The sequence below is a fragment of the Macaca nemestrina genome, chromosome 1, assembly GCF_043159975.1.
Source record: "Macaca nemestrina isolate mMacNem1 chromosome 1, mMacNem.hap1, whole genome shotgun sequence".
Lineage (NCBI taxonomy): Eukaryota > Metazoa > Chordata > Mammalia > Primates > Cercopithecidae > Macaca > Macaca nemestrina.
This window is the reverse complement of record NC_092125.1, coordinates 171,365,322-171,391,261: the sequence shown is the minus strand read 5'-3', so window position 1 is coordinate 171,391,261 and position 25,940 is coordinate 171,365,322. Positions and strand designations below refer to the sequence as shown.

Genomic DNA, 25,940 nt, shown 5'->3' with positions numbered 1-25,940 from the left:
TGTATACTCACACCACTGCACACTCACACTGCTGCCTCACACTGCACACTCACACCATTCACATCACTGCACGCCCACACTACTGCCTCACACTGTAAACTGCACACTCACACCACTGCAAGGGACTAAAGTCACCCTGGCAGAGTTAACGTCTTAAACAGAAGGGAAATCTTTACATGACAATGAAACATTAGAGTACCAAGAGCTGGTCCGTGGTGGTCCCAGTTTCTGGCAGATGCTGGCTCAGTGCCTGGCATGCATTAAGAAATTCTTCTGAGGGTTTATATCTAAAGAAAACAAATATATATACACACATATTTACATAATCATTCTTCATGTTGATAAACAAGACTTTCACTCTCCTCCTCTTTCACATCTCAGCAGCTCAAAAATCCAACCTGGGCAACTGCCCTAGGAGGGGGCGTGCTTCAGAAATCCAGAGTGACCACGGTGTGTGCCAATGTGACTTGGCTTCTGAACGCTTCTGAAGATGAGCCCAGTGTGTTGCCCATTTAATCCTGCTTTTGTCAGGGGCTGGGGCCGATAACCAAAGCATTTAGGTGGGGGGTCGTGGTAGGGGGTGGTGGACAGGCCCAACTGCATTTCCTGGCATGCTGGGAAGGGGAGGGCTGTCTTTCTGACTCTGGACCACATATTTTCTGCCTGGGAGGCTGGAAAAAAAAAAATCAAAGAATCCAGTCCATACCAGAAAATTTCTTCGGGTTATTCTTCCATGGAGGACACCGTAAGTACTAACAGAGTCAGTAATATGAGACTCGTTGAAGCTGGGTGTCCACAGTGACAAGCACTCTTCCCGTATTAGTCTGAAGGAAGGCTCAGCACCAAGAGGCCTCAGGTGAGGCTTAAAGACACTGGACACAAAGAAGCCAACTCACTTGGCCTGTCCTCATCTTGCTGCCACGTTGGAGCAGCCCTGACGTGGGTGACAATCGGCTCCCGTTCACTGTTCACCACTCCTCTGGCAGCCAGGCTGGAGATGGTGATAGTGATGATAATAGTAAAAACCGTCTTGTTTCTACCATTTACTGAGAGCCTAGTATGTGGGAGGTGCTGTGCCAAGCATTTACTTGCTTTTTCTCATGTAGTTCTCAATCAAACCTATCAAGTTGCTATTATGCACATTTGACAGATGAGGAAATTGAGGCAACCACAGCTCAAGGACTTTGCCTAAAGTAACACCGTGGCAGAGGCAGGAATTGAGTCCAGGTATGCCTGACTCCAAAGGCAATGCTCTTCTTTTCCTCCCATATGACCTCCCATCGCTTTACTTCTATTATTTTTTCTTAAAAAATTAAATACTATAATTAAAATAGAGACAGAGTCTCACTCTGTTGCCCAGGCTAGTCTCGAACTCCTAACCTCAAGGGATCCTCCCACCTCAGCTTCCCAAAGTGCTGGGATTACAGCTGTGAGCCATGGTGCATGGCTGCTCCCATCACTTTAAAAGACACATCACTGGCCAGGCACTTGTAGCTCACACCTGTAATCCCAGCACTTTGGGAGGCTGAAGCGGGTGGATCACAAGGTCAGGCGTTCAAGATCAGCCTGGCCAACATAGTGAAACCCCATTTCTACTAAAAATACAAAAAAATAGCTGGGCATGGTGGTGGGCGCCTGTAGTCCCAGCTACTCGGGAGGCTGAAGCAGCAGAATCACTTGAACCCGGGAGGCAGAGGTTGCAGTGAGCCGAGATTGTGCCACTTCACTCCAGCCCGGGTGACAGTGCAAGACTCTGTCTCAAAAAAAAAAAAAAAAAAAAAAAAAAGACACATCACTTTAAAAGCCAGCATGGTCAACAGGACAGGCAGAAAAGCTTATGGGTAACAGTCAGAAGGACTGGGGCTGGGGTGCCTGCTCTGCTAGCTGCATCCCTGCACTTCCCTAAGTCTCTGTTTCCACATCTGTACAGTGTGGTGGTCACAATAACTTCTACCCTGCAGGACTGTTGAAAGGATACTTGTAAAGTCCTTCACAGTTTCAGCGCTAGGTAAATGTTGACTTTATACGTAGACACCGGCTGTGACAGTACATTCCACGAAAGCAGGAGCTATATATCTGCCTCATTTAATCAGTGCACAGTGTGGGCATGAAACAGAGACTTAAACAACACTGGCGAATGGATGGGTACATGAATGAACAAATCGCATGAGTGGGTGGATATATGCCCTTGCCCTTTTTCAGAGGAACAAGTGCCCATGTTTGTGTCCATTTGCTCACCTCTCAGCCTTGGACTGGGGGACTTCTTCCCCAGCCCCACTTTCCTGGGCAGCATGGCAGGAGCCCTCGGGGATGCCCTGCCCAACCTCGCAGGTAAGGTGGGCGTCTTTGACATGCCTGTGGTCTGGGCCATCACACTTCTTCTCAGCCTCACTGTCAGACAAGTCCTCTGGGGAGCTGTCCTCACCGCTGGTCTCCTCACTCGAGGTGGTCTCATACCTGGGGTAGGAAACAAAGGTCACTCGTCCTGTCTTTCCTGCCCAGTGCCCATGTCAACACCAGTGAGAGCTGGGTGGGCCTCGGGTCACACTCCGCAGCTTGCTAACCTCCTCCCCGACTCTCTACACCTGCCAGCAGGGTGAAGGGCTCCCAGGAATCTTAGCGTCGGAAAGACTGCAGTCTTTCTGACTGCATGGTGCAGGGAGGCTATTTGGGGAGACTCAATTAACTGTGCTCATTGTCAAAATAATTAACTGTGCTCATTGTCAAAATAATTATCTGTGCTCATTGCAGCAAACCCACCAGTAGCCTGCCCCCTCATCGGTTGATGCATTTGGTGACCCAGACAGGCCATCACAACGTTCTCATGAAAGCATTTGCTTGTGGAATCCTAATGTTAGGTCCGGAGAGGGGCCCAACTCCAGGCAAACATCCCCACCTCCACCCTGAGTTCGCCAAGTTGCCTGCAAATCTTCACATCTCTGGGTGACAGCGAGTCCTCCCTTCAGCCTGCGCCAGCCCAGCTTGCATGTGGCAAGGCATGAACTCCTCCACACCTACATCCAGCGCTCCGTGGGATACCCCAACACAACATCTGCCTGTCTTCGCTGCAACCTGTTTGAACTATTGCTTGGAGCAAAAAGAGGGAGAGCACAGGCCACTTGACTCATGGCCCTCTTTCCTGGTAGTGACCCTTATGTTCAATTATAAGTGACTCTGTTGAGTTGGCAGACCAGAGGCCAGAGGCCATGGAGGAAAGTCCTGGAAGATTTGTTGACTCCTCTACTGATATTCAACAGGAGATCCCTGATGGAGAATGCTGGTGGTAAGATGATTTCAGGTTCTTGGGCCACTGGACACAGCCACAGGGACTGGTGGCCATGGCTTCCACTGAACCCCCTAAGGACCCTTCTCTGAATGGTGGCCTCTACATAAAACCCCTGTGCTCAATGGATTTGCAAACCCAGTCTGCTCCCTGGTATGCTTATATTCTGTCTCGCTTAAACCCTAGATATTTCTTCCTCTATTATGCAGGAACAACCTTTCACGTTTGTGATTAACAGAGTGGAGGGCATATTACATTTCCCAAACAGTACTCATCTTGGAACTGCTTCCATAAAAACTTTGCTTGGAAGTTCACTTATTCATTCAACAGGAATTTATTGAGCACCTACTATGTGCCAGGGCAGTTCTAAATCCTATACCAAAGTCCCTGCCTGCCCTAGTGGAGCTTATATTCTACTAGGGAGAGTCAGAAAATGAACATGTAAAGAAATATTACATTCAGGTGGTGACAAAAAATGAATAAAATAAAAAAAAGAGCCATGGGATAGAAGGATAAGAGGAGTGGCTACTTTAATTAGAGCAGAAGTTCCTAACATTAGTGGTACATTAGAATCATTTGAGGATGTTTAGAATTCCCAGGATGTGGACTGCACCCAGACTGATTAAACCAGAGTGTTCAGGGAAAGGACCCAGACACTGGGATGTTTTAAAAGCTCCCCTGGTGTTTCCAGCGTGCAACCAAGGCTGAGAATCACTGCACTGGAGTAACAAATGCTGAGGGAATGTCCAGGAGAGGAGGCCTTTAGCAGGGCAACGGCAAGTGCCAGGGCCCTGAGATGGGCCTGAGCTCAGCCCATTGGAGGGAGGGAAGGAACGGCAGTGGCAGGGACTAAGGCTGAGCAGAGCCATGATTTGGTTCTTCCAGGTTTGGATGCAGAGTGGGGACCGCTGGGGGTGTTTAAGCTGGGGAGAGACGTGACCTACACGAGGCTTTGAGATTAGGCTGATTCTCCTTTTCTGTACATGAATTGTGAAAGCACACAATCCCGTGTCAGATGTTAGTGGAAGTGGGAACAGCAACTCGCCTGTGACACCCAGTTTATCATTTCTTTTTCTTTTCTTTTTTTTTGAGACTGAGTCTTGCTGTGTCGCCCAGGATGGAATGCAGTGACACAATCTTGGCAACTCACTGCAACCTCTGCCTCCTGGATTCAAGCGACTCTCCTGCCTCAGCCTCCTGAGTAGCTGGGACTACCAGATGTGTGCCCCCACGCCCACCTAATTTTGTATTTTTGGTAGAGATGGGGTTTCACCATGTTGGTCAGGCTGATCTTGAAATCCTGGCCTCAAGTGATCTGTCCACCTCAGCCTCCCAAAGCGCTGGGATTACAGGCATGAGCCACCGCACCTGGCCCCAGTTCATCATTTCTGACGTTTCCCCTTGTTGGCGTTTAACGTCTTCCCTTCTGGTGTGACTCAAATTAGCAAGGATTCTGAGCTCTCTGGGCAGCCTTCAGGGTTTGGGCTTCCTCACCTAACAGAACTTATCTCAGCACATCAGCATTTCATTTTTACTTCCGTTATCTGTGAGCTAAAGGCAGGCACCTTTATTTATTTGACTTTTCAATCTCCACGACCGAGCGCACTGTTGGCATTTAATAAGTGTTTGTTGAACATTCAATTCTCTAGAATATATAAGGTTTTGTTCATGTTCTAAGTCAATAGTCTAGTTGTTTTTCTTCATCCCCAAACACTTGGGCTTGGCTTGCAGGAAGTTAAAGGAAGAAAAAAATTAAATGGATGAAATTTGAAGTTCCATGAATTAACAAAGTTTGTTACTAGTTTCAGTTTTATGGTTCAAGTTAAATGCCTTCCTCTAAGGGCCTGTATACCCCCAAAACTCCCAGAAGCCACCTGGAGTCCTGGCCCTGGGGAAGACCAAAGCCAAGACATATTAAAAGCAGAGGTTCCAACAGACCACCACAGCTGGCAGGAAGCCAAACACATGCAAACCCGAGATGGAGTTGTAAAGGGCCATTGAAATTAATTCCCTTGAAGAGGAATGAAAACCAGATGCCTCCCCCTAGGAAAAGAGAGTGTGAAGGACAATAGCAGGAGAGGTAGCAAGAAAGGCAGTCTGAGCTTCACAAGCGATGCTTACCCACCGTTAACCCCAACAAACTGAAGGTTCTTTTTGGTTCCATTACCTCCTGCACGGAAGCCATAGTCTTTCTTTTTCATTATGGATTTAAGGCTGGTCGACGGGGAGATCTCTAGGCAGACACAACATCACAGGTTAGAATGATCTTGGGGATGCATGGCAATGTAGCAAAATCAGGATATTACTTTGAGGGGACAAGAGTTGCCGGTGTGTGGAGAGGTAAGGGAAGGACGGAACCAGATCATGTAAATCAATGTTTTGGGGACCTCTTGGGGGAGCCTTGCTTTCCGCTCAATGTCGGGAGAACTGTCTCTGTTAACGATGCCCCTCTAGGTGTGGATGAAGAACAATGTGGCGTAGGTGCCATTGCTGTCCCTGTCTTATGGCTGGGAAATCTGAGGCCCAGACTTGCTCAGTGAATGGCAGTGCAGGAGAAGAACTTAGGCCTCTGGACTCATGGTCCAGCACCCACTTCTGCTCAAGGGCATCTCAGTGGTCCTTCCTGGCTCACAAGTGCATGTTGACACTAGGGTTGCGGGAGTGGTGATGACACCGTGCTCACAGTAGACACACGAGCAAGGACACAGATCTTGCATTGTGCTCAACAGGACAGGAGGCGGTTCCCAACCGGCAAGGCTAGAACTAGCACCGAAACAATGAGAAAGCAGCCAAATCGTGATTTGTGGCAGGAAGCAGACTTGCATGCTGACCAGCAAAGCAAAATGTGGTTCCACTTTACCCAACAGTGAAGAGGGTTTGATCTGTTACAAGAGGAAGTGCTGCTCAGCCGAAGGGCCCAGTTCCATATGTGAGCAGCAATCTCCTGCCCCTGTACACACACAAGCACGTACACACACACATGCACGCAGAGAAAATATTCAGTGAACTATACCAGATATCAATATAATGTTCCTCCAAAACCAGGCTATAGAAAACCTCTACTGTGCAAGAACCAGAGAGGAACACAGGAATGCAAAAGCCCAGGAAGAGGTTTGGAGTCCACTCAGCAGGGCCATTCTTGGCCCCAGACACTGCCTTTGCACAATGCAAATGACAACAGCCCCCTCTGGGTGGATGCGGTGCTGCAGTGCAAGGCATGGCAAATGGAGTGTGGGCTGGCTTTCAACTTTCATTTGCCCTCCCTGGCTGCCATCTTTGTGCCCTGTGCTATCCATACAGCTGTAGGCAGTGGCCTCACAGTCAGACCCAACCTTAGAGCAAAGGCAAGAGTAGAGGTCCCGAGCCTCCACTGTCACACACATCAGTTTTTATTCCACTGGGTTCCTGGAAGTACTAAAATCTTTTTTTCTTTTTTTCTTGCTTTTTTTCTTTTTCTTTTTTTTTTTTGAGATGGAGTCTCGCTCTGTCACCCAGGCTGCAGTGCAATGGTGTGATCTCGGCTCACTGCAACCTCTGCCTCCCAGGTTCAAGCGATTCTCCTGCCTCAGCCTTCCAAGTAGCTGGGATTACAGGCGCCCACCACCATGCCCAGCTAATTTCTGTATTTTTGGCAGAGATGGGGTTTCGCGATGTTGACCAGGCTGGTCTTGAACTCCTGATCTCAGGTGATCTGCCCACCTCGGCCTCCCAAAATGCTGGGATTACAGGCCTGAGCCACTGCTCCCAGCTGCTAAAATCTTTTTAAAAACACATTAATATAATGAAAACCTTGTTCCCTCTGCCTCATCATGTGAAGGAGAAAGGGCTCCCTGTCTCAGGCCCCTGTATGGACGGTATTTACCCATCGGCGGGGAGGAGGAGGAGGCCGGCGGCTCCTTGGGTGGGGGAGCCTGGGCCGAGTAGGCTGACAGCAGCAGGTTGAGGGAGCTCAGCAGCTGGCTCTGGATGCTGCTGAGCTTGGAGGCCGGCTGCTTGATGGCGCTGGCCAGCTCTGGGTACCCGTGCTCCAGGCAGTTCCACTGCTCCTGCAGGAGCTCCTGGATCTTCTTCACGTACTGCCCAATAGTGGCATCCGTTGGCGAGCTCGGTGGCCTTCCCGGGCGCTCCTTCCCTGGGAGATTGGAATTGGCCTCCTCTCTCCCTGCTGGGGGAGTCTTTCTGTCGCTGCCCCACGGAAAGCCTCCTGCTCCCCTGGTTCCTCCCTGAGGGCCTCCTTCCTGTTCAGTGCCTGCTTCTTCAATCCTGAGTTCAGTGGAGAGGAAGCTATGTACAGAGGGGGTAAGGACTCGCTCGGGTCCCTGTGGCAGTGACAGCTGGGGCACATGTTCTGCTGGGCTCTGATCCCCTTGTTTGTGACCATCTGGCCCCCATAGGAGGCCATTTTCCTCTCCTCGGTGCCCCCAGCTTTCAGACTCCATGCTGCCTAGAAGGTTGACCTCAATGCCCTTGTCACACGACTCCCTGGTCAAGAGTCCATGGACAGGGTCAGTGTTCACCATGGCGTCCGTCTGGCCCTGAGTGTCTTTGGTGTTCTCTTGGTGAAGCTGTCCTTCCAGTTGGGCTACAGTGAACTCCAGCTCTCGAATTCTTTGCTCCCTAGCCTTGATTTCCTCTTCCTGCTGCTGGAGGGCAGCTCTGACCTGCACCAGTTCCTCGGTTCTTCCAGACAACTCTCCCTCCAGGGCCGAGACCTGCTGTTTCAGGCTGGAGATGCTGCCTGGATCCACCCTGGCAAGGCCCAGGCTTTCCTCTGTCACTCTGATGCCAATGCTTCTCACGTCCACTTCTACAGGTGGCGGGGGTGGAATCTCACTGATGTTGAGCTCGATTTCTTCCAGGAGGAGCTCATTCTCAGGGATGGGTGATGGCAGAGGAGGAGGGCTTGGTGTGGGGGAGCCAGGGCTGAACACCACCTCTGCTTTTCTGGCTTTGTGTTCGTCTTCCTTGTCCTCTAGAACTACAAGCACATTCTGGAATGAGGAAGGAGGGCCTGGGAGAGGGAGGTGATTTGGAGCCTTCACCGTGCCCTCTGGAGGCTCAGCTCCCTCCTGGACCAGCTCCGGAATCCGAGTTGATGCTTGTGGGCTGGAGCTGTGGAAACCTGCCAATCCTTCTGCAGGGCCAAAGGTGCCATCGCAGACGCTGCCTTCACCCTGAAGGGGAGGGAGGGCAGGAGGGGCAGGAGGCCCCAGGCTGAGGCCTGGCTCCTCAGAAGCCCTGCTGTGCAGCAGCGTGGCAGGCATGCTGGATGCTCTCAATAGCTGGGGCCGTCCACTCCCAAGGGTGACCTCGGCATCCTCTGGTTCAGCAGCTTCCAACTGCCTGGTGGCCTCTGCCAACAGGGCCCTCCTGTGGTAGCTCACCTCACTCGCGCTGGTTGAGGCCTGGGAGGCATTACCAAGCGGCAGTGACTGGGTTTGCTCCTGTGTCCCAAGCGATGCCTTCCTTGGCACCACTGGGGACCAGTTTTGGGGCGGCGGGGCCGCGGGGGGGCGAGCCCCGCTGTCAGGAAGGCTGAAGTTTCGGGGCAGAGTGCTAAACTTGGCCTGCTTGGACCTTCTGTGGATAGGAATCCTTTTGATGGTGTTTCCCTTCTCGATGTCATCCACATACTTGAGGAAGTCCAGGTCTAAATGAAAGCCATATGGGGTCTCCACAGAGTAAGGGTGCCTCTTCGGAGGGTCTTTCTCTTCATCCCCCTGACAGGACTGGTCTTTGGCTGGGAGACATAAGACAAGTTAAAAAAAAAAAGCAAAAAAAAAAGCACAAAGTTAATTAAGCATTACAGGGCGATGAGGCCTAATATCTCTGATTTTAACTTAACACTATCACATGAGACTTCTCCTAAATGTTATAGCCTCTAAATTATGCCGAGATGCTCAGTCTTTTTGGCTGTATTGGGAAATCATCTTATTAAATCAATGTGTACTTAGCCAATGTCTGCAAGGAAACGGGGAGGGAATGGTTTCCAGTTTGCCATACATCATCTGGATTACTACTGGGGAATCTGCCTGCAGACCAGCAAAACAAAATGGTCTTGAACTGCTTTTGTGGGTTTGAATCATATAATTGCTAAACGGAAGTGCCCAGGAATTTGCCAAATCAGGGTACTAATTGGCAATTCGGATATGGAAGATTTTGAAGGATAAGATACACAAGTAGCTCAGCAGTAAAAAAGAAATCTGCAAAAAAAAACCAAACCCTAACTTGCATGACTCAAATTGGTAGGAGTAAATCTTGCTAAAGCCGGAGGTATCAATGAGTTATGCCTTTTACATTATTTAAGCTTGTGCAGATGCCTGCGCTTCAGGTATGCACAGATCAGAGAGAACTAGAACAAGTAATCATGCACGGCCTACGCTCTTTGCATCTGAAAATTGCCTAGTGCTTAACAAACACGAAATTCACTTTCATAAACCCATGCCAAGTAAGAAAACACCTCCTTTGGTCAGGAACTCAGTGAAGAGAGGAAGGAAGGAAGGAAGGGAGGAAGGAAGGGAGGGAGGGAGGGAGGCGGAGAGAGGGAGGGACGCAGGGAGGAAGGAAGGAAGGAGAAGGGGAAGGGGAAGAGGAAGGGGAAGGGGAAAGGGAAGGGGAAGGGAAGAAGAGAAAAAGAAAGAAACTGCATTTTTCACACACTGGATAAAATGTGGTAAAAGGGCCAATTAATGTCAAAAGGGACATTGGTATCCATCCTCCAAGAAGAATGGGACTTGACTTTCCAGGGCAACCCATACGCTGGGGGGCCATCATGATGAGGAAGTTCTCCATTACACCAAGGTTCCAGGATCTCCTTGCAGCATTCACCTGTTGACCGCGACAGAGGACACTGGAAACAAGCCAGTCCTTCAACTATCTGCATCCATAGGGGCCTGTTGCCAAGCAACTTCTTCTTCAGGTTAAATAGTCTTTGTTTCTTCGATGTTCCTCATGTGACACGCCTAATTACCTCTGTGACATTCTGCTAAACAGTCTCTGAAAATATTGAGCTCAGGAGAGAACATTAGTGGAGAGTACAGAGGTTCAGAATACAGATTCTGAAGCCTGGTCTAGATCTCTGCTGCATGACCTTGGGGAAGTTACTTAGCCTTCCTATGTCTCATCATCTGTAAAATGGGAATAATAACAGGTAAAATAAGATTATTGTGAGGACAGTTGGGTGCGGTGGCTCACGCCTGTAATCTCAGCTCCTTGGAAGGCCGAGGTGGGTGGATCACTTGAGGTCAGGAGTTTGAGACCAGCCTGGCCAACATGGTGAAACCCCATCTCTACTAAAAATACAAAAAGTTAGCTGGGCGTGGTGGCAGGTGCCTCTAATCCCAGCTACTCAGGAGGCTGAGGCAGGAGAATCGCTTGAACCCGGGAGGCGAAGGTTGCAGTGAGCCGAGATTGCACCATTGTACTCTAGCTTAGGCAACAATAGCAAAATTCCATCTCAAAAAAAAAAAAAGATTATTGTGAGGACTAGTTAATTAGTAATAAAGTACTTGGGACGATGCCTCACACATGATAAACATTCAGTTTATCTTTGTGGAATCCCAAAATATAGACAATGGAAGCCCCATAATGGAAACTGACTTATGTGACTCACTGCTGGTCTCCACAAACATGTTGTGACTGGTTGATTGCTTGGTATTAAGGGTAGTAGGCCCTAGGTTAAAATTATAAAATAGCTGTGATTCAATTCACTTACCTCAACCACCCATTTATTGAGCACCTATGTGCTAAGCTAAATCCTAAGGACACCAAGATGAATCAGGTTCAGCCTCTGCCTTCAAAGGATTTATGGTGAAGCAGGAGAGACACGAACACACACAATGCAGTGAGACAAGGAGAGTAACAGATGCATGCTCATGGTACAGGCTTCTTCCCTGACTTATTTTTCTAGTTTCTGCAGAATTATTTTTTTTTTGGACTTGGAGACCAATTTTTCCTAGGTAGGAGAGGGATGACTTTACACAAAAGTGATGTACGACTGGGTGATAAATGAATAAATAGGGACTTGCCAGGAGAACAAGGGAGTAAAAGACATTGTAGCAATTTATCTTCAAGATGACCACCACCAATTCCTACCCTCTTTGGACAAGCAAGCTAATTTTATGTTTAAAGGTGGAGTCTACCTTTCCAGGCCTTTGATTCTGGGCTGGCCTGTGACTGCTTTAACCAAAAGAATATGGCTGATGCTCAGAGATCTTGAAAGCTAGGTCCTAAGAAGCCCCATAGCTTCCACCTGGCTCTCTTAGAATGCACACTCATTGGGAAGCCAGCTGCCATGTAAGAAGTCCACCTTCCCCGAGACTGCCATGTTGCAAGGAAGCTCAAACAGCCCCACAGAAAGGTCAAGTGGAGAGAGGGAAGGGAATACCCAGCCAGCCCCAAGCAGTTCCAGTCATCCTAGCTCAGATGCCACGCATGAGTAAAAAAGTCTTCAGCCATCATCTGACTTCAACTACAGGAGGGACCCCAAGTGAGAATCACTGAACTGAGCCTGTGCTAATAATAAATTACTGTGTTAAGCCACCAAGTTTTGGGATGACTTGTTATGCAGCAATAGATAGCCAAGACAGAAAATCTAGCTCTCCACAGAGAATGTGCAAAGGGATGGAGGGTGAAATCACACAGTATTTCAAAGTTCTATAAATGCAGCTGATATGGCCAGTACTTAAAACGTGGTAGAGAAAGATAAAATTGGAAAGGACAGCAACAGCCAGATCATGGAGCAACTTGTATGCACGTAAACAAGTTTTGACTTTACGCTTTAGGTGATGGGAATCACCAAAGGGTTTTAAACAAGGGGGTGACTTGGTTGAATGTGATTTCAAAAAGAGCATCTTGCCAAGGATTAACAGAAAGGCAAACCAGAGGCCCCAAGATCAGCTGGGAGGCTGCTGACATGATTAAGGTGAGAGGAGTTCAAGGTAATGGAGGGAAAGGGACAGGTTTAAAAAAGTTGCAAATGGTGGTATTTCCTGGGGCACATTTTCCTTCCTTCCTCCCTCCCTCCCTCCTTCTTTCTTTCCTTCCTTTCTTCCTTCCTTCCTTCTTTCTTTTTCTTTCTTTCTTCCTTCCTTCCTTCCTTCCTTCCTTCCTTCCTTCCTTCCTTCCTTCCTTCCTTCCTTCCTTCCTCCCTCCCTCCTTCCCTCCCTCTCTCTCTCTCTTTCTTTCTCTTTCTCTCTTTCTCTCTCTCTCTTTCTTTCTTTCTTTCTTTCTTTCTTTCTTTCTTTCTTTCTTTCTTTCTTTCTTTCTTTCTTTCTTTCTTTCTTTCTTTCTTTCTTTCTTTCTTTCTTTCTTTCTTTCTTCTCTTTCTTTCTTACAGAATTTCGCTCTTGTTGCCCAGGCTGGAGTGCAACGGCGCAGTCTTGGCTTATTGCAACCTCTGCCTTCCAGGTTCAAGTGATTCTTCTGCCTCAGCCTCCCGAGTAGCTGGGATTACAGGTGCGTGCCACCACACCTGGCTTTTTTTTTTTTTTTTTGGTATTTTTAGTAGAAACAAGGTTTCACCATGTTGGCCAGGCTGGTCTTGAACTCCTGACCTCAGGTGATCCGCCTGCCTCAGCCTCCCAAAGTGCTAGGATTACAGGCATGAGCCACCATGCCCAGCCGACTCACACAATTTTTTAAACCAACTTGCTCCCCGACCTTCCCGTACCCCCACAAAGAAACACACTGGCAATTTTAGTAAATGAGAACAATATCTTGTATTGGTCTCCATTAGTTTTCCAAGTTGCACTGGCTATACTCTTAGACCTACTGGTCTGCTCAACAGCCCCCCGGATTACAAGGACAGGCCAAACAGAGAAGAGATATTTATCGAAAGTTAAGTAGAGAGCAGATTTATGACCTAGAAGGCAAAGAGCTCTCCTAAAGGAGAGGCTGCATTATTTATCTGCTTATTGCCTCAATTCACTAGAAATGCACCGATTTGCCCAACGGCTTCTGGGCACAGATCCAGAGCACAAATACAATCATAGCATCAAATAAGAAACAGCAGATTTAAAGGCAGAATCTTCCACAAGGGAGAGGAGGGCAAGTGAGGTTGAGCAGCTACCAAGGATGACAGGTTTAATAGCAGGTTTAATAGGTGCTTTCCTAAGCTAGCACACACACACACACACACACACACACACACACACACACACACACGGTGATCCATCATGTTGCCCTGCCTGCCACCTGCCACTCTGCATTCCTTCTCTTTCTCCCAGCACAAGAGGAATGCTGGGCTTTGATGAGGGAGCTTGAGCTGATAGGCTGAGAGACTGCCCTCACAAGCAGCTCTGCTCCTGTTCATTCTACCTGGTGGCAGGTATGCGAGAGCTCAGAATTCCAGGCACTGGGCCAGGGTGGGAATCAGTTAGGAGGACCTGACTCTGCTCAAAATGAAATTCAGATGAAATAAACCAACGCATGGCCAACCTGGCTGGATTTGAATCCTGGCTGTCATCTCCCACTTGTGTGATTCTGGGCAAATTATTTCATTTCCCTCTGCCTCAATTTCTCCATTTGTAAAGTGGAGATAACAACGCCTAACTTACAGAGTTGTTGTCATTATTAGCATGAATGCACTAGAGAACACAGCCCAGAGTAGACACTCACTGAAGGACCCTAACAGCAAGGGTGGGCAGGTTCTGAATGTGGCAGAGGAGGATTCACTGAGCATGTGCTGTCTCCCTACAGCTCAAGAGGGAATGAGAGTCCAAGAAAATATTTCTGGAGAAAGTGGGAAAATGAGTCTGGGGAGAAGAAAAAAGAAAGATAGAGGAGGCTCAGAGCTACCTGGAATTCCCTATGGAGTCTTGCTTAAGAGTGCAACAGATCACTAGACCCTTATACAGGACCTACAAACACAGTCAGCTTCAGAGTTACACACAGACAGGAGAAAAGGGGACTTGAAGGGGACAAGGTAAGGAGGGAGAACCACAGTAATTATCTGAAGGGACAAGTGAAGTAAAGCAGGTAAGTGAACCAACTAGAGGCGTTTAAAGTGTGAACCAACTAGAGGCGTTTAAAGCGTTTAAAGAGAAGTTCAAAAGCCTATATTCAGTCTCTGAAGTAAATGGGAAAAACAGAAACTAGAGAGAAAGTGGCTGAAAATAAAGCCATAAAGAAGGGGAGTAAAACGAAACTCTTCCAAAGGCCAAGACAGGGAAGGAAGCCTTCCCCTCTGGGGAGGCTTGTCCCTGTTCGGGAGGCCCATGGCTGAAAGGAGGGAGCCTTTCTTGAGCTCATATGAGCGATCACGTGGACAGCAGACCTCCCCAGTGTGCTGAGAAGGGACTTAGAGGCAGCTGGGCTGACAGGCCCCTGGGGCTTTTGAGGGAATGAGTGGGTGTTCGGTGGGACCACTGCCAGGGATGTACTGAAATGGCAGCTCTCTGGGGAGAAAGGCAACTACTGAAATATTGAAATATATGGGAACTGCATTTGGAAGAAGAGGCAGGGCGGGAGCTGATGTCAGGTCCCTAAGTCCTGCACTGGTGAAGGCCCATGTGATTCAAGGGGAATTAGAGGCTCTCTGTTTCCTGATATTTGGTGATCTAGAAAAAAAATTCATTAGAAGTCAGGAGATTGGGGTCTAGACTGTGGCCTTCTGCAAGTTTCCTGGGGACGGGAAGAGGGGAACATTCTGCCATTCATTATGCTAGGTAGTTGTTACTCGACAACTTTCCATGCATTGTGTAATTTAGTTGTTTACTAACCCTATGAAATAGTATTAATACCTGTTTATAGACAAGGTGTGGTCAACTGTTTGCAAAGATAGTCACAATAATATCCGACCCTTAGGGTACTCCCCTACCACACTGACACTAGATGTGGCCTTATGACTGTGTTGGCCAGTGGGTCAACAGCAATATGACATATGCAGAGATTGGAACATTATCTGCACATTGGAGTCAGTCTGTTCTTGTGTTGTGCTTCAACTCTTCTGCCACCATGTGAACAAGCCCTAGCCAACCTCCTGGATGATGAGAGACACATGGCCAAGTCACTACTGATATCCCAGATATGTGAGTGTGGCCATTCTAAGTCATCCAGCCCCAGCCAAGTCACCCAGAAGCCCATGGACATGTGAATGAACCCAGAAAAGATCAGCCATGCCAGCCTAGACCAGAATAATGGCCCTGCTAACCCACAGAATCTTTTGAGAAATAATTAATGTCTTTAAGTCACTAAATTGTTGGGCTGTTTGTTACACAGCAAAGCTAACTGATACATGGGAGGATTAAGGATCAAAGACATTAAATGACTTGTAGAATCACTTAGGTATGAATGGAGGCTCTTTCACCATATTGTGCCTCTTTCCTTGGCTAGGGCTGGAGATATACAAAATCTGAAATACATGCTTAAGCCTACCAGCACTGCCTGTTTGGGGGTATCTCCTGTAAGCCTTTCCTAGGCTATTTCCAGGATTTGTGGCAACAATTCTTTCCCAGCCCAAGTGCTTATCTTAAAACAGGCCCTACAAAGCAGCCTGCCTACCATCTGTCTTCTCCATCTTTGGAGCGCTGACCCTCAGTGTCTCAGGCACTCTTCATCAGATGAGTCTGTAAAACTTGTTGGAGAGTTCTGAAAGAAAGGAGGATACAGAATTGGTGAGTCTCATTAGAGTTTGAATAAGTATTGGGGAAACATAGCACTAAAGAAAGTAACACCCATCCCTGCCTTTCTCCCAGGGTGCCCATGACCTCACAGTCCTCCAAGGAGGAAGATTAAAAACCTGTACACATTTCTACAGTCCAACTCTGAATGTTTCTTCATGGAATATTAGCAATAGTTGAAATGAAAAGAAGTGGAAGTATTTGGTCCAGCCGTCTTGCTTGGCAGATGAGGAAACTGAGGCTGAGGAGTTAATTGCTCTAAGGTGTCTCAGAATATTCATGAAGGTGCTAGTATCAGACCTAGGCTTCTGATACCAGCACAGGGCGCTTTCCGTAATCTCAAGAGTTGAAACCTACCTGTCCCCATCCTGGGAAGAGACTTATAATCCACTTTGTGAGAAAGCTGGAATCAGAGTACCTATAAATGATGTGTGACATGTCAATCAAACAGAAGATAGAGATGAGATAATTGCAAGTACTGACAGGGAGCTGATACTTAGAGGTGATTTCTAACCATGGGCAGAACAAGGGGAAGTTCAACCTGGGTGGCCCGAAGACATGGGTAACTATTCAAGCAGAATATTGCCCTCGCTCTGAATTAGTGTGCCTTGAGGTTTGACCATAAATTCTCCCCAAAGTTTTAATCCATTTCCAGGACTCTTTCGTCAAATGGTAAACATCCTAGCTCCTGCCCCCATTACAATAAATCACCCAGGAAATTGGCTTTTTATGATTGTAACTCCACATCCATCAGAATAACGAATTATCTGTGACACCACAGCAGTGGAAGCAGGGTTGTTTTAGGAATTCCAATGTACTTGACAATGAACTCCAGACCAGGAAAGTGAACCAGTGATGAGGGAAGGATTGGGAGAAACTGAGAGTGAAAGAAAAGGATGATGGGTGGCCCCCAGAAACCAAGGATGGAAAAAAGGGGACAAACAAGTAACTAGAGAAGAGGGCTGGAAAATATGAGGCCTGTCAAATAAGAGAGAAATGCCGAAGTTTGCCACCAGAAAGTTTAGCACCACTTCTTCCTGCGAGCGCTGCTTCTGCCTCATCTCCTCCAGCCCATTTGCCAAGCAGCTGCCAGAGAGGCCTTGCTCTATCCAGGTGGATGGAGCCCCAAAGGGCAGGCATGTGTTCTAGAAGCAGAGACACTCATTGCAGAAGGATTGACACACTGAGTACTTTGCTTACCTCTGAGGCAGCAAGCAGTGCAGCAGCACATCCTGGTTTGTTGAAAACTGAGAGCTAGAGAAGTTAGGGACAAGGGAGCTGAGAGTGTAGGTGGTCTTGCAGAGGCTGAGAGCGGCCACCAAGGAGGCAGACGGTGGAGAGGTGTGGAAGGTTCTAACCTGGGGTGAGGCAGGCTTGCCCTTGTTATAAAGAGAAAGCTCCCAGGCAGAGAATACCACTGCCTCTCTCACCACCCCAGCTCTGCAGCCTCCAGCAGGTGATGCTGGCATGCAGGAGGCAGTGGCAGGTGAAGCCTGCAGAAGAAGAGACTGAGGTGGCAAACCGTAAGCTTGGCCCTTCATCTCCACCATCGCAGCCTCTCCTGCTCCTGCTCCCCTCTCCCTCCCACCCCTGTAACATTACTAAGCAACAGGCAGAGCTGGGAGTACTTGACATTCATGAATTATCTCATGCAATCTTTACACCATCACCCAAAGAGGATTATTATTATTCCCATTTTCCAGGGAGGGAGACTGAGGCTGAGAGAGTTGACAGGGCTGATCCATGTCACTTAACAAGCAAGTGTTACAGCAGGATCTGCCCTCAAGTCTAGCCAACTCCAAGCCTGGGTTGGGAACAAAAGTGATTTATAAACCTTTGTCCACCCTGTAAGTCAGCCCAGTTCCCTGACACTATGACTGATCCTAGCTCCCCTTGTGAGGGGAAATGCTTCTGACTGGTGCTTCTCTGCCTCTCCCACAGTACACACAAAAAGCCTCTGGGCTTAGAGGAGAACTGCTCTCTTGTAAAGCCTCCTGGGCCAAAGGAGAGCTCTGCTTCTCCAAGGCTGGAGAGCTCCTACTGCAGAGAAGGGGGCCACCTGGGTCCAGCTGAACTTTTGGCTACACAAACTCTCACCATCAGCCCAGGGACTTTTCAATCACACGCTTAGCCTTTGGTTAGAATTAGGAATTCAGCCCGTCGTGTATCAGATCATATGACTTTAAAGAATTATTCAGCACACATTAGGTCAAATTTCATTAAAAATAACTCTGTAGAGACCTCTAAGATTTCTCTTAGACTTGGATTTCACTAAAATTAATCATTTCAAGGCTACAGAAATGAAGTGGAGCTAACACTCAACTCTCAAAGGAGGGGGCTCGGCAACTTTTACTCTAAAGGGCTCATAATACAGGAAGGAAGGAGAGATCTGTCATGTGCACAAGTCACCACTTCCAGCCCCGACTCCCACCCCCAGCCTTCTCCACTTTCCTCTGTGGTCCTCACAACAGACATCATGGAGTTTAGCTAAGGGAGTTTCCTTCCCATGGGCAGATGCTCAATGTAGTTAGGTTAGGTAAAAATAACTGCCACATCAACACATGCATACTACCTTGTTCGCAATAAAACAGAATATGAAAATAGCTTTATGGGACACAGTTCCCCTTTAAAACGGAATTTTGCAACTCTCTGGAGCATTTAAAGCTTTGACATAAAGCCATTTCTTTTGATCTCAGCTCACTGCAATCTCTGCCTCCTAGGTTCAAGCCATTCTCCTGCCTCAGCCTCCTGAGTAACTGGGATTACAGTCACAAGCTACCATGCCCGGCTAATTTTTGTATTTTTAGTAGAGATGGGGTTTCGCTATGTTGGCCAGGCTGGTCTTGAGCTCCTGACCTCAGGTGATTCACCCACCTTGGCCTCCCAAAGTGCTGGGATTACAGGGGTGAGCCACTGCACCCGACCATAAAGCCATTTCTTACCCATTCTGTTAAGTTGTATCCCCAGTGTTCAGAACCTTTAAATACCTGGTGTTATTATGTTACTTTCCGTTTGTTTTTGTCCTATGCCAGGGTCGAGGATCCAGAGTTAGGGCCCAACCTCTCTCCACAGCTCATCATATTCTAGATATTTTGGGCATACACAGCTTGCTTTCTCTCTAGCTGTTCTCCCCTACTAATCTGTAAGCTTGTGAAGATCAGAATTCTTGCACGTCTCGTTCCCGTGTCACCCTCAACTCCTTATGTCTAACTCATGGCAGACACTCAGTCCATGGTTCCCAAATGAACAAAATAAAAGGAGCAAAATTATCTGTCTTCAAAGGGAACCCATGGACAGAAACTAATAGGAGCTAAGCGCTTACACTGGGAATCAGCTACTGAGTATAATTTCTCATTTCACCCTCATACAAGCAATCCTAGGAAACAGGAACATGTCCAAGTTACAAACGAGGAAACTAAGGCACAAAGAGTCCATGTGGCCAATCCAAAGTTACCCAGTTAATTAGGAGCAGGATAGCTTGTGTGACTCCATCATTCCACAGTTCCTTTCCAAGCCTATGGGGCAAGGGGGGGCGGTAAGGAAGTGAGGACCAAGGCTGACCATTCAAAATCCAGCAAAGAAGCAGTCACTTGGCAGACAGCGATGATAGTCCACGTGCAGCTACCAGGCCAGACTGGAAACCGTTCCAGCCGGATCCACCCTCAGTGCCCAGGAGCATGGGTTTCCCCAGGTCAGCCCAACTCCTGTGGCATTTATCTGCACCCTCTCCTCTCCACGCTTACTCCTTTTACTATGCCATTTTCAAGCTCATTTCTAACCTCAAATCCAAATATAAAGAGACCATCCCTTACTTAGTCTTGAAACAAACCTGGTTCTGTACTTTTGTTCTCTTCAAACCTCTTTTTATTCTGCAATAATAAAAATGTGGTATTTCATCCCAGAGCAGGCTGCATGCCAAAATAAATAGCACCTTGGATTTCCTTGAAAAGACAGCTTGGCTCAAGTCTCAGCCTCACTGCCACGAGAATTCTTGGAGAATTCAACCTTACAAAGTCAAGTATTTATCAAGGTAGTTCACCAGACAGCAACCCTGCCAATCTCTGCATGACCCCTTGCAAAGACAAAGTACCGTTTCCAAAAGAGAAAAAAAAAAATCACCCATACCTCGGACTGATCATGCCAAGATGATGAGAGCTTCCTGTTTCCCCATCCCAGGACCCCAGCCTTTCAAGTGTGAATATTCCCTGTGCCAAGAAGCAGGAGGCATCTGACCACTGCTTCTAAACATTGAGAGGGCCGAAGCCTGGACACCAGGGGAGGTGAGAAGCACTGAGAAAGATTCTGCCAACCGAGTTCTCCAGCGGGCTCACTTCCTGCCGACCCGGGAAACAAACAGATAACTCCTGCTCAACAAATGACACATTAACACAATCTCATTAACTCCATTCCCACGTTTTTTGCAAGTGTCTGTCATTTTCGCCTGCATTGCAGCAGCTGAATCTGGAGCTTCACGAAGAAGAGAAAACAGTCGGGAGTAACACTGTGCCCACATTACCTTCCCTTGCATCCTCCCGCTGCATAGCCCACAGTCTCCTTCCCAGAAAGCCAGGTTTGGGCTGCAGGGCCGGAGCTGATAGCTCGTGCCTTCAGCACAGCCGCGAATGTTTTGCAGCTGTTAAAGGACTTCGTCAGGTGATCCGTGACCTTGCTGGAAAAGCAAATACTGACTTCCTTTTTGCTCTCAGGAATAGGTGAGTGGGATCAGAAAGGAATTCACTGCTCAATAAGCCAAGACTGGATCTTGCAGAAAGAGGAAGAACTCTCACATCCTTCAACTGGAAAGTTAGTTCCCAGAGCTGCCATCGCTTTGGAGGAACACATCTAAAGACATCCAAACAACACACAATCTTCCTTCTTGACATCTAAAGACATCCAAACAACATACAATCTTGCTTCTTGACTCCTCCGAATCTGGCAGCTCATCTGAGCAGCTATAATTAATTATGAGCTCCTTCTTCCTCCCTGCAGCTGATGTGGCTCATTAATGAATTTGTTCCTAATGAGGACGTAGCCTTCTTAGAGTTGAAACCCTTCAGTAGTGCATCACTTTCTTCCTGGCTCTGCTTTAGAAACATCCTTCCCTACCCCCTCCTGGGGTCCCAGGACCACATGAAGCCTCTGATCATTAAACAAACGGAAGTCTGTCGGGGCAGAGCCGAGACAGAAACAATGACCAGTAAATTCCTGGGGCTGGAATGGCAGCTCCTTATTCCTACTGCTCTACCAATCTGCTGCCCTAGAGCACCAAAACACACCCAATTCTGGCAGGAAGGAAAAAGCAAGGAAGTACCTGCTGTGACGACCAAATTACTGTTCAGTGGATCCAGCTCCAGGCAGGGTTTCTAACTGCAGCGCAGACCAGAGACTCCGAGAGGCAGGGTGCAGGAGCCAGGGAGCAGGCAGCTGCCAGAGGAGCAAGGTTTCAGAGTGTCCCTGGCAAGCACAGTGGAGGATCTTCCTACAGCCCAAAGCTGCTGCAGTTCTTAGGAGCAGAGACAGGTGTGAGGCGCAGGCACCAGACTCCACGCTCTCCAAACCCTGTGCTGCTCCCGGACCTGAAGGAGCGGGGGTGGTCCAGGACAGACCAGGAAAGCGTCTGGGTTCCTTTATGCAGACTCAGTAAAAGGATTAGAGGGACCTTGTTCCTTCACCTCTTGGTGCTCTAACCAAGTGAGGCTGTGCTGGGAAATGAAGCCTCACAGTAAGACACATCAGATGCAGCCCTGACCTTCACTGACACTGACTGTCTGGATGTGCCTTCCAAGACAGAGCAGGTTCCTGTCTAACCCATGCTGAAATTGATGCTGGCAAGGAGTGTCACCCTGAAACACTGCCTGCATCGAGCCTGGTGCACTTGCAAAGCACTTTCCGTCCTGTGTCCCATTTATCCTTGCATCAGTGCTTGAAGCAGCCAGACCAGGGATGAATCTCCCCATTGTAAAGGTGAAGAAAATGAGAGACAGTCTAAGTGGTTTCCCTTGGGTCATCCAGGAGCAAAGAGTCCGGGGGTAAAGTTCTGTGTTCTTCCCATTGCCCTGGATCAAGTTCCTTACTTTTCTTGGAAGATTCTAGAGACTCTTGCTCAAGATGGAGGTTAGGAGACTTTGCAAAGTACACAGGGTGACGTGGTGGTAGGCAAGTCTATGGAATACCAACATTACTTTTCTCAGCTGGTAAAAGTATTTTTCCAGTTAACTGAGTACGCAGACCCATCATCAGAATAAAAAAGAATCCAAAGTATACCTTGAACTCTAAGGGTATTGAAAAATATACTGCAGAGCAAGCTGCTTCTCTGATACACTTCAAATGATCATTGACCATCCTTCTAAACTGGCCAGAGAATTGCTGGAGACACACAGCATTTCTCTAAGATGCAGGCGGAAGAAAAGCCCTCCATGTTACCAGGTCCGACGCCTTTCCAGCCACCCGCCCTTCCCCTCTGGTCTATCTATGTGAGCAAGATAAGCACTCTCTTTGCCTCTCCTGGGATAAATTCTTCCTTATCCAGGACAGGGAGGTGAGATGTTTTCCTCCAGAGCAATGCCTTGCCTGCAAGACCCCACGTTCTACCTGGGATGCTGTTCACTTTCTCTGCCTGTCCAGTTCCTCCACTCAGACATCCCCAAGTGCAGTGACCATCCTTCCAGCTGCCACTGTCCCTGTCTGCCTGCTACTGCAGTGTGTGGCATCATATTCTAATTGCTGCTTCTGCATCTGTCTTCTGGCCAGCATCACAGGCTGACTGCTCTGTAAAGTTTGTGAACTGAACTTATCTACAATCCCTGCAGCTCTGAACATAGGCGACCTCTTCAGCCACTTTCTTACATGTCAAGGGAGCACTCTGCTATTCCCACAGCCTCCAGGCCTCTTATCAGATTTTAAAAGACTACAGAATGAGGGAAGGTAATACAGGTTGAGTATCTTTTATCCGAAATGCTCAAGACCAGAAGTTTTTTGGATTTTGAATTGTTCTGGATTTTGGAATATTTGCGTATACATAATAAGATATCTTGGGAATGGGACCCAAATCTAAAAAGGAAATTTATCCATTTCATATATGCCATATCACACCATCTCAAGGTAATTTTAAACATAATATTTGAAATAATTTTGTGCATGCAACAAAGTTTTGACTGCACTTTGACTGTGACCTGTCATAAGAGGTCCAGTATGGAATTTCCTACTCCTGGTGTCACGTCAGTGCTCAAAAAATTTCAGATTTTGAGGCATTTTAGATTTTGGATTTTCAAGTTAGTTCTACCTATAGTAGTCCCTGCAACAGTGCCACCAATCAGCTTGGATCTGATGCCACACACACACACACACACACACACACACACACACACACAAAAGATGCACCCATCCACACATCCACACTCCCTCATCACATTCCCTTGACTTATCCAGACCTCCTCCTTCTGGGGAAAGGCTTGCATGTTTTGTCCCCTCCAAAATCTCACGTTGAAATGTGACTTCCAATGTTTGAAGTGGGCCTAGTGGGAGGTGTTTGGGTCATGAGCTGGATCCTTTTTATTTTATTTTTTTTTAGATGGAGCCGCCCAGGCTGGAGTGCAGTGGCACGATATCAGCTTACTGCAACCTCCACCTCTCAGGTTCAAATGATTCTCCTGCCTCAGCCTCCTGAGTAGCAGGGACTACAGGCATGCCTGGCTAATTTTTGCATTTTTAATAGAAATGGGGTTTTGCCACGTTGGCCAGGGTGGTCTCAAACTCCTGACCTCAGGAGATCTGCAGGTGGATCCTTCATGAATGGCTTGGTGCCCTCCCCATGGTAATGAGTTCTCACTCTCAGTCTTTTCCCTGTTTGCTTTCCACCATGATTGGAAGCTTCCTGAGGCTTCACCAGAAGCAGATGCCAGCACTATGCATCTTGCACAGCCTGAAGAACTGTGAGCCAAAATAAACCTCTTTTCTTTATAAATTACCCAAGTCTCAGGTATTTCTTTGTAACGATGCAAAATGGACTAACACAGGCTCAGTTCTTGGGCTTAGCATGAGGTGCTGGGACAGGCACTGTGCCCACTGTCTATGTCTCTAAGGGGAGAAGAAATTCTTCTGTCTTGATAACTTACCCAGGACACTCATTTGAACTCATGGTCAAGTAGGGAGGTGAGCAGAATAGGGAATGTTATCCTCTATTCTCCAAATGAGGAAACAACCTGTTACCAAGGTTACAGAGCTAAAAAAAGAGAAAAAGAAAAAAAGGGCAAAGCCTCAACTCAAACCCATATAGTCTGTCTCCCAGGCCAATACTCTTTCTGCTAAACCACACATTCTGAACCAGGCATGCAGGCGAATTCAGAGGACACACAAATAGCAGGACACAAGCTTCAATGCTGGTGCTGTCCAGGCACACGGTGGCCTCACCTTGAGGGAAGGTCTTCATGAGAAGCCACAGCCACTTTCTCTAGAGGAGTCTGTGCTTTTTTGGGGTGAATTCTCCCCATGGTTTTGCCATGTCTGGGATACCAGCATCCCCGCCTCAGACATATGTCTTAAGACCAGCAGCCAGCTTCATGCTCCCACCAAGCCACACAGACCATCTCCTGAACCAAACACGTTTATCCACAAGAACTTTCCTGACAAGAATCACGGGACTGGAGGGAGGTTTGGCTCCTTTTGCAATTTAGAAATGCTCAACTTCTATGGCCCAGGTCCTTTCTGCCCCATGATGGAAAAAAAGATGATCTGTTCAAGTCCAGCAAGATGGGGGCTAGGCCAGAGGGGAAAAGAGGTTCAGCTATCTGAAGAATGTGCCTTTTATCTAAGCAATCCCTTAGGCTTTTGCGCTTTACTGAGAAAGGTCAGCGCTTTGGTGGGCTGTGTGATTGCACAGGGCTGAGAAGGGCACGCTTGTTAGGTATTCACACACTCAAATAGAGCCTCTCTGAGAAGACTGGTCACAGCCACAGTCATTCCCACAGTATGCAACTTAAATAGGCAGAGAAAGAAATTATGCATGTGAGACCTGTGGGTGCAGCCATCCAGGAGGGAAATCAGCTATTCTAAAGATTGACTCTACAAAGCAGATGTAATTTTCTGAGGGAAGAAACCAGGTCAGTTGTAGGGAGAGAGGAGGCTGCACTAACCAATGAAAAATGCTCCTTGGAGGGAAAAAAGGCGTTAGATTTGCAGGGAAAAAGACCTCTACTCTAGGCCGGGCGCGGTGGCTCAAGCCTGTAATCCCAGCACTTTGGGAGGCCGAGGCGGGCGGATCACAAGGTCAGGAGATCGAGACCACAGTGAAACCCCGTCTCTACTAAAAATACAAAAAATTAGCCGGGCGCGGTGGCGGGCGCCTGTAGTCCCAGCTACTCAGGAGGCTGAGGCAGGAGAATGGCGTGAACCCAGGAGGCAGAGCTTGCAGTGAGCCGAGATCGCGCCACTGCACTCCAGCCTGGGCAACAGCGTGAGACTCCGTCTCAAAAAAAAAAAAAAAAAGACCTCCACTCTGCATCTCTTTTTTTCATTTAGACGCTTCCAAAATGCTCTTGGCCCTTGACTTAAACATACTGTAAAATCAAACTGCCAACTGCCAAATGAGGAAGCGGCATGAGCAGACAATTCATCAAAGAAGAAATACAAATGGTTAATATTTGAGAAATGTATAACCTCACAAATTAATAATAAAAAAGATGTCAGATAAATCTTGACATGCCATACCCTACAATGAGCCAGGTACTCTGGTCCAATCCAAACAGTATCCTATTCCCAAAAACCTCTGCCAAGCTTGTCCAACCTACCTTATTTTGTGGTTGTTGTTCTGTTTTGTTTTGTTTTAGGCTTTTAGCGCCTGAAGCCATGGGTTTTAGTTTCTGTCTCTAGTGATAAGCGGAAAAGAGGGATGAGGAAAGGTCTTTACTGGCCTAACCAGAAACAGAAACTAAGAACCCGTGACTGCATTCTCTCCCTTGGACACCCCTACGTACTGTTACTTCTATTGTCCAAAGTCAAAGCAGAGGCCTAAAGCAGTTGCCCAGGTATCGAGACCATCA

General features: G+C 47.8%; 1 protein-coding gene across 3 annotated transcripts in view; it reads right to left on the bottom strand.

Moving 5' to 3' along the window:
• LOC105495171 (KN motif and ankyrin repeat domains 4) overlaps nt 1-25,940 on the bottom strand; it is a 90,432-nt gene that overhangs the window by 31,351 nt on the left and 33,141 nt on the right. The window contains exons 2-6 of one of the 3 annotated variants that reach the window (XM_011764440.3): nt 15,785-15,871; nt 7,146-9,023; nt 5,405-5,516; nt 2,239-2,457; nt 200-287 (exon numbers count right to left, since the gene is read on the bottom strand). In XM_011764440.3, the coding sequence (XP_011762742.2) occupies nt 200-287; nt 2,239-2,457; nt 5,405-5,516; nt 7,146-9,023; nt 15,785-15,800 (2,313 nt within the window). In that variant the 5' untranslated portion in view covers nt 15,801-15,871. Of the gene's footprint in view, nt 1-199; nt 288-2,238; nt 2,458-5,404; nt 5,517-7,145; nt 9,024-10,111; nt 12,292-15,784; nt 15,872-25,940 lie in introns of those variants that run through there. The other 2 variants (XM_011764439.2, XM_024797038.2) reach the window with 2 other exon arrangements.